At 43.1% G+C, this 10,784-nt stretch overlaps 1 protein-coding gene across 4 annotated transcripts in view; it reads left to right on the plus strand.

Moving 5' to 3' along the window:
* Window positions 1-8,931, plus strand: part of cabin1 (calcineurin binding protein 1) — a 220,037-nt gene extending 211,106 nt beyond the window's left edge. For all 4 annotated transcript variants that reach the window (XM_078421329.1, XM_078421331.1, XM_078421330.1 and 1 more), the window contains 2 exons: window positions 3,184-3,401; window positions 7,481-8,931. In XM_078421329.1, coding sequence (XP_078277455.1) covers window positions 3,184-3,401; window positions 7,481-7,627 — 365 coding nt within the window. In that variant the 3' untranslated portion in view covers window positions 7,628-8,931. The remainder of the gene's footprint in view (window positions 1-3,183; window positions 3,402-7,480) is intronic.
* The last annotated feature ends 1,853 nt before the right edge of the window (window positions 8,932-10,784 follow it).

The raw sequence follows: 10,784 nt of genomic DNA on the forward strand, positions 1-10,784 counted from the left end.
GGATCCATTTTGGCATTAGCTCTATGTGCGACACATGTTTAACACAACAAACCAGGTGAAGTACAATGGAGGCACAAAATCCAAGAAATTGGATTTGCTGGAATCTTGAGCAAAATACACGGTGCAGGCAGCATCTGTGGAGGGAATGGGCAGACAATTTTTTGGGTCAAGACCCTCATCAAACAGATTGAGTGGGTGAGAGCTCCATAGTTCAATACTTTCATTGCTATCAGATGTACCAAGATGCATTGAAATACTTGTTTTGCACACAGATCAACAAAATCATATGTGAGCACATTCCCCCAGTTAGATCAGAATGTACAGGACAGCTCACTGATTCTGTATACAAGAGGTGCCATTTTGGCGCCATTTTACCGTTGCAGCTGCATCTGGCCACAAGGCCCATTGCAGCCCTCGCCACCATTCCGATCGTCTTGCGAACCATCATCCATCTTCTTGCACGGCCCGCTTTAGCCTTTGTTCCCCGGGGGGGAGGGGGCGCCTCCTGCAGCCAACCGCGATGGCACGGAAGACAGGACCCCCGGTTCTTCTTACAGGGCCCTTTGTCCAGCGATCGCCGCCGTCTCCCTGCATCCTCCTCTCCGGGCAGGTTCCCAGATCCGTGGCGGGTGAGCCAGGCTTGCCGTTGGTATGGGCCATGGCTCGCATGGATTGCTTTTGCCGCGTACAGTTTGCCAGGATCGGAAAAGAGAGGTGGGGGCAGGAAAAACCCTGGTAAGTAATAGGAGGGTACAGTTGGGGGGAGTTTGAAGTGGAGCAGTGTAGGGATCATAACATGGTCCCCCTGGGAGAGACCTCTTCCCTCGACAGGTGACGCATTGCCTTTTGCTCACAATGTCATAAGCTCCTGCAATCAACGACAACAGCAGTGTGGGAAGGTGGGGAATGGAGAAGGGTGACGGGAGGGCTGGGAGATGATGGGAGAAATGTGTGCACTTGGGAATATCCAGCGTCTGGACATGCATTGTTTTCATTCGTTGAATAAAGTACAATCTCAACGTCATTGTCCCATCAATATATGAAATCTATTGGACCAGCCTCGAATCTGTGCTGATTGATTAAAAACCAGAATCAAGACTAAAATGTCAAACAGATCTCTCCTTTGCTCGAATGTTGATCACTTTTTTCAGCTAAGCAACATTCATTTACTGGGTAATGTTGTGGAATGGAGTAGCCACCCGATGCTGAATTTTGTTACAAGTCTTTCATTAGCTGATGCTGAGCCACCCAATTGTTTTTTTTTGTCCACTTCAGTTGGTGGATTCTCAAATTAATTGTTAATGCAAGTTAGGAGATTTGATAGATGCCACTATCTGTCAAATCTCTGAAAATATTAAAATTTTAAAAAGCAGAGTGTGGATGTTAAATGTAATTGGACTTTTATAGCCTAGGTTATGGCAGAGCTAAATTATAAAGTGCAATCTGCAAAATGGTCTTTTAAATGACAAGCCACCAACTGGGAAACCATGAAGACTCCAATGTGTTAAATTATATCTGTGTATGCTGGGATAATACAATATAATACAACAATTTGTTTTTGATATTCACTGGAAACCGTGCATCGTTTTTGCTTCTTGGTTGCTTCTCGCGGTGTCCTAAAGCAGTCTCGAGTTCATCACGGTAAACAGATTTTAATTTTAACTCCTATAAAATAAATAAAATTTGAAATTAGTAAACATTGTAAATTTCATAAGAATAAGCAAGAAAACACCAAACATATCAGGTAGTTGACGGACAAAAACAACGAAAAAAAATTAAAAATCAGGTAGAGTCAGAAGGAAGAAAACTGGGCTGACGAGAGTGCAGGTATTCGAGATTTTAAACTTCAGTTCATTGGAGCTCTTACCAAATCTCTCCATATTCCTGAGATCTTAATTTCTGAAAAAAGCAATGATAACAATTGTGATTTGTGAACTTGTACACAACTTCATCACTAACTTCACCAAAGCCCTGATCGGGTTTCAATGGGGCCACTCTGCTCACGAACTGCTGCTAGCCTTTGTCCAAAGGCGGCAGTAGGCAGGTGACTGCCAACGATTCCCTGCAAATCAGCATCCCAGTGGATGCAGGAGGTTATCAGTATCATATTAGAAGCAAAAACAGAAGTCTAGCATGACTAAATATTAAAGGGCAAACTAAGAGCGATACAAAAGGGCAACAGAGACTTACCAACAGTAAAAGAATATGAAGATAAATTCAAAGCCAAAGTTGCTACTTCCAATTACATGGAAATAATCACTTGTTCCCTCTATCAAGCAAATAATGACTGTCCCCTGACAGATTACAATTCCATAATATATGGATATATCACATAACATAAACAAGGAGGCTATTTTCCATAATGTTCACAGCTGTAATTATATCCTTCAATAGACTGGTGTTTTCTATAATGTACACAATGTTACATTCCCTACAGTGGATAAGGAGGCTAGTTTGCCTAAAATTTACATGTGGGCATATGTCTGGTATTCAGCAAGAGGTGCATACAACGCACTATTCAATATGATATGTGCAGAGCCTGATATAATCTACACGGGGTTTTCAATTCTGTGTCTACTAGGGCTATGATCTACAAAGTATACACAGAATCCCTATTTCCTACAGTTTGCACAGTTTTCTGAAATACATCCACTTTACTATTTTATATAATGTCTGTGAATCTAGCGATCTATGTAGTATGCAAGGCTGCATTTGATATGATGCCTACAGGAACTGTACAGGATATCGTACGTTTGTTATGATCTGTAATGGCCTGACATTCCCTGTGCTATACATAGGGGATGATATTTCTTATAATGCTTAATGTATATTATCATACTGATCAGAAGTTGAACTTTAACATAACAATTAGTCACAGGCAAATTACGTTGGTGGTATTCGAGTTGCAACATATTTGCCAAGGAGATGGGCAAGGTTTTAATGGACTGAAGGATGGAAAAGTTGTTTCTAAATGTTAAAAGACTGCAGGGGTAATTAATCTCTTTGTGGAATATTAATTGATATAAAATGTTTATGGTACAGATCAATTAAAAATAAAGCTTCCCTAAGCTTTATAGCTTAAAAATAAAGCTTCCCTAAGCTAACACCTAAGCTTGATTTATTTTAGAAACCGCTGATGTGCAACTGCAGTAATTCACCTAATGTACCTTTGTTTCCCTGTAGCTTCCAGCCCCGTAAGTGAGCCCTCTGCAACCTCAGCGTCCCAGTCCTGCAAAGGGGATGGCAGTCGGATCAAGTCACGCGTCCCGCCAAACATGCCAAAGCTCTTCATCCCATCGTCTGTGGCAAAGTTTCCTCCAGAGATAACAGTCACACCACCTACCCCCACACTCTTGTCACCAAAAGGTAGTGTGTCTGAGGAGACCAAGCAAAAATTAAAGGTAAGCTAATACTCAGAGCTGACTGCCCTGATCCTGCATTTTGGTGCCCATTGCCATCCCTGCCAAGCTGATTCAAGCGACTGGGGTCAGTTCCTCAGAAGTCTCCAAACCTTCTTGATAATGTAGGCAACTTAGAATACGGTGCACACTTTCTGGAAAAGCGTTTCAAAACTAGCTGGGGTTTTGAAGGAGCAAATAAGGAACAAGTTATTTCCACTGAGGGATGGCTGTGTGTGTGTGTGTGTGTGTGTGTGAGAGAGAGAGTGAGTTTTTAATTGTCATATGTGGAAATGGAATATAAATGGAACAATTACATTCTCACTTGCAGCAGCAGCATCACTACAGGTTTGTAAATACAGTTCACTCGGTAGATAATATAATAAGCAAACAAAGCAGAGAGTTAAATTTAAAAAAAGAATCTGATTTTGTGCAGAAACAAATCAAAGCCCAAAGTCTCTAGCACAGCCCAGGCAGTTCGTAGTTCAGAATTTAGATGAAGTTTGTAGTGTTCAATAGTCTGTTGGGGAAAAACTGTTCCTGAAACTGGATGATAACAGTTTTCAGACTCTTATACCTTCTTCCCATTGGCAGGAATGAAATGAGAGTATGGTCAGAGTGGAGTGGGTCCCGGATGATGTTGGCTGCCTTTTTGAGACAGTGCCTCTTATAGATCCCTTTGATGGTGGGGAGGTCAGTACCAGTGATGAACGGGCAGTATGCACCACTTTTTGTAATCTCCTTTATTCCTGGAGGTTCGTGTTGCCGAACCAGGCTTTGACGCAACCAGCCAATATGCTTTCTACTGTGCACCTGTAGAAGTCTAAAAGAATATTAATCAACATACTAAATCTCCTCAATCTTCTAAGAAAGTGGAGGCATTGATGGCTTTCTTTCTGATTGCATCAATGTGCTGGGTCTCGGACGGAACTTCAGAGACATGGAACCCAGGAACTTGAATTTGTTGACCACCGAACAGCTGATAGACAGGTTTGTGGATCCTCGGCCTTCCTCTTCTAAAGTCAACAATCAGTTCCTTGGTTTGACTGATTTTGAGAGCAGGGTTCTTGTCAGTCAGCCGATCAATCTCCCTATACTCTGACTCATTATTATCTGCAATTCGACCAACAATGGTGGTGTTGTCGGCGAATTTAAAGGTGGAGTTTGATCAGTGTCCAGCTAAACAGTCATGGGTAAAGAGTGAGTAGAGCAGGGGGCTGAGCACACAGCCTTGAGGTAACCCTGTGTTGATGCAAATTCGTACTGTTTGTGTTCTGTTGATGAGGAAGTCGAGGTTCCACTTGCAAAGGGGTGTGCGGAGACCCGGTTCCCTGATCTAGGGAACATGTTTGAGGGGATTATAATGTTGAGTGCCAAGCTTTAGTCTATGAACAACAGCCTGATATATGTGTTTTTATTGTCCAAGTGGTCCAGTGCAGAAGGGAGATATCTACTGATGAGATGGGATCAAATAGAGTCCATTCTAAGATTTTCCTGTTTGGTGCTACATAACCTCAACTTGGAAGTTTGAAAATACGTAGTCTTACTGGAAAAAAAACATGAATATTCAGATTACCTAATCTAATTTGTTGTTTTTCTGTTGATTTCTGTTGTCTTTCTGTTGTTTGTAGGCTTTTAATGAGTGTAACACCTGATGGTTTTGATTAGTGCAATTAATACAGGCTGTCCAATTGCTTGGTGCTTCGTTTATTTTTACCAATTTTCTAATTGGTGGGATTAGCAATTTATACCATTGTATATAACGTACTGCATTTATATACAACATGGCGCTGATTTCTCAATTAAGAAATGAAAGTAAATTTGACTCTTCCTATAACACTAGGTAATGCTTAGAGAAAGACATTGAAGCTCGCAGGAACATTTTAAAATTCACTAATGTCTACTCTGTAGCTGACATTCGTGCAGGAAAACAGAACATTTTAATCAAATTTAGCTAGGAGAGTATGACTGGCTTCAAGGGTCCAATCCAGTAGGCACTCCTGGAGTCCACTTCCTTGTGGTCATGGGAACCTGCATTAATTTGCCGCTCAGTGGGAATAAATTAGCAATTTCATGCACAGCATACTCACTGACTGGGAAGATATTACAGTATACAGGCATCCTGCTGAGATGTGACGGTGGGGCAGTTTAAAGGCGTTTTTACCTGTGCCGAACCAATGCTGCACCTAAACTGAAGGTCCTTGTGAAGCCGTGGAAGGGGTCTTGCTCTTCTCTTGTCCTTGCAGTCCCATTGTGTTGAAGATGCCCTCACAGTGTTCTGCAGTCGCGAGGTGCAGGATTCAATCCCAGCAACGATGAAGCACCAACAATGTATTTCCAAATCTCAATGGGTTTTTTTTTTACTTGGAGAGGAATCGGCCAGTGGTTCCAATGCTGTCCTTACCCTTGGTGTAGAGCAAGGTGGTTTGAGATGTGCTGTTCAAGTAGCCTGTGTGAGTGAGTCACTGTGCATCGAGAGTGGGGAAAATGAATGTTTCAGGTTGGATACAGTGCCAACCAAGTGAGTTTCCTTCGTCCTGTCCTGGATGGTGTGGAGCTTCAAATGCTATTGGAGTTGCACTTATCAAGGCAATTGGGGAGCACGCCGACACACCTGAATTGTGGCTTTGCATGGTGAGAACCAGGCCTGTGAGAACCAGGAGATCTTATTTGCCAGAGAATGTCCAGAGTCTGGCGTGCACGAAATGCACAATATATTTATTGTTTCTGGTCAGTGGTGATCTCCAGATAATGGTAATGGGGGTGTTGATGGCCTAACTGTTGAATGCTGAGGGTATGTGGCTAGATTCTTTGTGAGTGACGCCACATTTGCATGAAACTGCTCAACCCATGTTGATTTAAGAAAATAACTGCAGATGAATACAAATCGAAGGTATTCACAAAATGCTGGAGTCATGTTGATTAGTGCAGGTCACAGAATCAGAGCCATACAGCACAGAAGCGGCCAAACGCCCACACCAACCGTCCCATTTGCCTGCATTAAGGCCCTAACCTTTTACTCCTATCCCATCCAGGTACGAGTCCAAATATCGTTATGATTATTTTTGTGATTATTTCTGCCTCTTCACTTCCACTAGTAGCTCATTCCAGATGACTATCACTTTTGTTGCGATCTCGTTTAATTTTTTTCCCACTTACCTCAAACTTGTGCTCTCTAGTGCTTGACTCCCTACTATGGGCAAAAAGACTGTGACAATCTATGCCCCTCGTAATCTTATAAACCTCTATGAGGTCACCCCTCAGCCTCTCACACTCCAGTGAGACTAAATCTAGTCTAGCCAATCTTTCCTTATAACTAAACCCCTCCATTCTATTCTTCTGCACTCTTTCTAATCCTACCCCATCCTGACCGCAGGTACTGTCTGTACGGAATTCGTACGTTCTCCCTTTGACGTGTGGGTTTACTTGCTCCAGTTTCCTCCCACACTCCAAAGATGTACAGGTTTGTAGGTAAAATTGTCCCGAGTGTGTAGGATAGTGTTAGTGGTCGAGGTGATTGCTGATAAATGCGGACTCGGTGGGCCGAATGGCCATTTTCCGCTCTGTATCTCTAAAGCCTAAACATACAACATTTTGTACAACTTCCAACTGAGTACTGATGTATCAGCTGGGAAAGTGCGTTATAATCAGCAGGAGGTCTCCTAGCCCAGACCTGACCTGATGCCAGACATGAGGTCCAGAGTTGTGGTTGTCATCTCAGGGTTGCAACCTCCTTGCTGTGTTCCACCATCCCAGCCCTACCTGTGAGATAGGGCATAACCAACAATCATGATAGAGGATTCAGGCATGTTAATTGAACCCATTTGCAGTTCATCTTGCCTATGTTTCTAAAGTGTTTTTAGTTTATATGAGAATTCATCTTATTTAAGGTTTAATTCCGTGCTTTGAACAAATCTGTGTGGTTACCCTGTCTCTCTATGGTGGGCCCTGGTGCTACATCCGGCCTTCCTTCATTGAGCCTATGCATGGAGCTGGTCTTTAAAATTGGCTTTGCAAAATGTTCCTGTCCTTAAATCTCCAATGTCTCCAGTCTAATTGTCCCTCTCCTCTTTCTCCATCAGACTGCCATTCTGTCTGCACAGTCTGCTGCCAATGTGAAGAAAGAGACTCTTCGGCAGCCAGCACTGGAAATTCTGGAGACGTCGAGTCAAGAGTCTTCATTAGAGAGTGACAGCGATGATGAGGAAGATGACTACATGGACATATGAGGTGTGGATTCTCAAGCTGCAGCTATGGGCAGCCAACTGATGAAGACTGTTGTAAAAATAAATGGCAGTACGATTTTTTTTACACGAGGCACGGGTGCGTGGTGCTTTATAGGAAGTTCATTGGAGAAGGTTGCAGCATTCTCCCGCCAGCGTTGGCTGTTGTAAATACTAAAAGCAGCATGGCAGCCGGAGCAGCCAAACCTTTAGCCTCGCCGGGATCCTGCGTTCTGACGTCAAGCAAAGGCGCCGACCTTTCTGGAAGAGAAATGTTAATTTATTTTTCAAGAACAGATTTACCTGCATTCTGTCAGGGTCAAGACTCAATAGTTTTAATGGTCTCCTTTCTGGCCTCGCTTGTCCCTTACAGTTTCCAGCTCAATTCTCGGGTGGAATAAAAGGAAAGGAATGAGAATGGTGAAAATATGGTGGGACAGAAATACTGAGGGCCTGCCAGCTATTTCCAGCGTTTTTGCCGTGTTTTTAGCTCTTCTCAGAGACAGTCTTGAATTAAGTAGTACAGCCGAGAATGGATTGGGACTTAGTTTTCCTGTAGATTCTGCTAACTTCTCCCCGTGGTGACTTGATTCCATACGATCATTCATTTAACTTTTTTCCATGCACTCTAGCTGGTTGGGCATTACATGAATCTAGTGGGGCAGGAGAGAGTAAACACTTCCCATCACTTTGATGATGAATCTCTTTCTGCCTTGCACCATTTTTAGTCATTAATGGATAAATATTAGTTTCCTTTGCATGATGTTAGTCGATATTTTAGTTGCAGGGAACTGACGGTAAATCTTAAAGCTCAGTGAAGCCAAATCTGCTCCAAATCCTAGGTCTGGATGTCCGGAGTATGGAGCAGGTTACTGGGAGGGGGGAAGAGGGTGAAGATTGAGTAGTAGAAAGGATGTTTATCTGCTGAAATCTCTCATAATCTAATGCTTGGTGGATGGTGTCCAAGATACAGAGGAGGTTTTTGTTTTGGGAGGGATACCTCACAAGAAGAGGAAGGTCAAGCAGTGCACCCTCTTTTTTTTTTAAGTGGAAATGTGAAAGTGTAGTCAGTGTATGCCCTGACCCAAGACCCAGCAGGGGAATGTATAGCCAACCCAAAATTACTGTAACCATAGCCAGTCATCCAACCTGCTGGTGAGTCTTTGGCTAATAATTTACAGCAAATACCAGCACCAGGCCAGTAAATTCTTCTGGTGTCTAGAACTGATTGTGTACTCAGTCATGTAAGAAAATAACTGCAGATGCTGGTACAAATCGAAGGTGTTTATTCACAAAATGCTGGAGTAACTCAGCCGGTCAGGCAGCATCTCAGGAGAGAAGGAATGGGTGATGTTTCGGGTCGAGACCCTAAGAAGGGTCTCGACCCGAAACGTCACCCATTCCTTCTCTCCTGAGATGCTGCCTGACCTGCTGGGTGTACTCATTCATGTTGTGTCAGACAGGAAGGCATTACTGAGAATGGCCGACAGTGTCTGTAAATTGCAACTGTCCACCTTCACCTCTGTCTGACTCCTAATGTTCTGGGCCAGATCCTATTGGAATGGAGCTGTCAGTGAGATGTTTTCTGGCATATTTAACTTGGTTATAAGTTGCTGCATAACTTAGTGGAACCTGAGAACAGCATGGGTTTGGGCAACAGGGTATCGGCATATCCACTTATCTTCCTAACCAGGAATTTCAGAACAAGACAGGGATGCCTTATTGAATTGAATTCAATTGAATTGATTTCATTGAATTCAAATCGAAATAGAAAGGCTAGATTTGAGAGAGAAAAAATGAAGGTAAGAAAATGAACTTTTTTAAAAATCTCTCGGCAGAATTTATTGTATTGAGGATTGAAACCCAAATGCCCCCTTTGTAGCCAGGTTGATTGGCATTGCATTATCTCAGCCTTGAAAACGTTGCCAATTGTGAGCCCTAACCTTAGTGAGTTTAACGCAAAATCCAGTGAGTTTGGAACAAGAGGGTAAGAGCAAGATGCTATTGGTGCAAGATATAAATGCATCATTGAATTCTGGAGGTTAGCGGCTTCTGGCTTCCTCTGCACCCACTGGCCAGAGGTCCACAGGCATTTTCCAAGAAGGATTTTGCAGTATTTACAGAGCAATTAATGCCAGAGATGTTTCTTTGCAGAGAGTAAGATTATTTAGACTCTAGCTCTGGTCCTATTCACACCATTGTGAGCTGTGTTGGTGAATTCCGGAGTGTTCCCCATGAAGTGTTGGCAGTTATTAGATACAGCAGCATTATATAACCCTACAATGCATGCCCACATATGTACCAATGAGAGCTGTCAATCAGCATCCGACTGAACATGCAGAGCAGTATAACCTTGCAATAGTTTCATATTCCCCACGATCTTTACGGACACCAAATCCAAAGTGATTCTGACAAATCTGTCACTCATTTGCTATTTCACAATTTATAGCCATTCAACTGGTCTTGAAATTAGCAATGATGAATTGTAGAATATAGTTCTGAGCCTAAACTAGTATCTAGGAAGGGTGCTACACACACACACACACACACACGCACGCACGCACGCACGCACGCACGCACGCACGCACACACACACACACACACACACACACACACGCACGCACGCGCACGCACGCACGCACGCACACACACACACACGCACGCACACACACACACACACACACACACACGCACACATGCTGATTCTGTTTACTCTGTCAGTCCTGTGGGTGCATTGCTCTGGGGCTCTCTCCTGCATTTATCAATGGCCACCTGCAATGGGCGTGAGTTTGGAGAGGTCCCCAAGTGAGCTTTGGCACAAAACCTGTGCCTTGTATTGATTAGGCACTTTTAATGCGAAACGTTCTCAGCCATTTCATAGAACAAGATGTAAAGGTGGATACAGAAGGATCATCAATAGCTTCTGTGAAATGCTTTTGAAATGCTAGTTATGAAGGAACATCAATGGAGGAAGTGGAATGTTAGAGAGGTCCTGGGTGAGAATTTGCAACCAGCCTTGGCAGCTGAAGATTAAGGCCCAGCCAACACCAGAACTGGTGGAGTGAAGAAATTCAGTGGTATGGAAGAGGTTAGAATTTGTTTGCAGGTAGAAGAGAGAAATTGATAAAAACGCAGATGTGTTTCAAGAGCCCAATATTAGTAA

Source organism: Rhinoraja longicauda, chromosome 25, assembly GCF_053455715.1.
Source record: "Rhinoraja longicauda isolate Sanriku21f chromosome 25, sRhiLon1.1, whole genome shotgun sequence".
Lineage (NCBI taxonomy): Eukaryota > Metazoa > Chordata > Chondrichthyes > Rajiformes > Arhynchobatidae > Rhinoraja > Rhinoraja longicauda.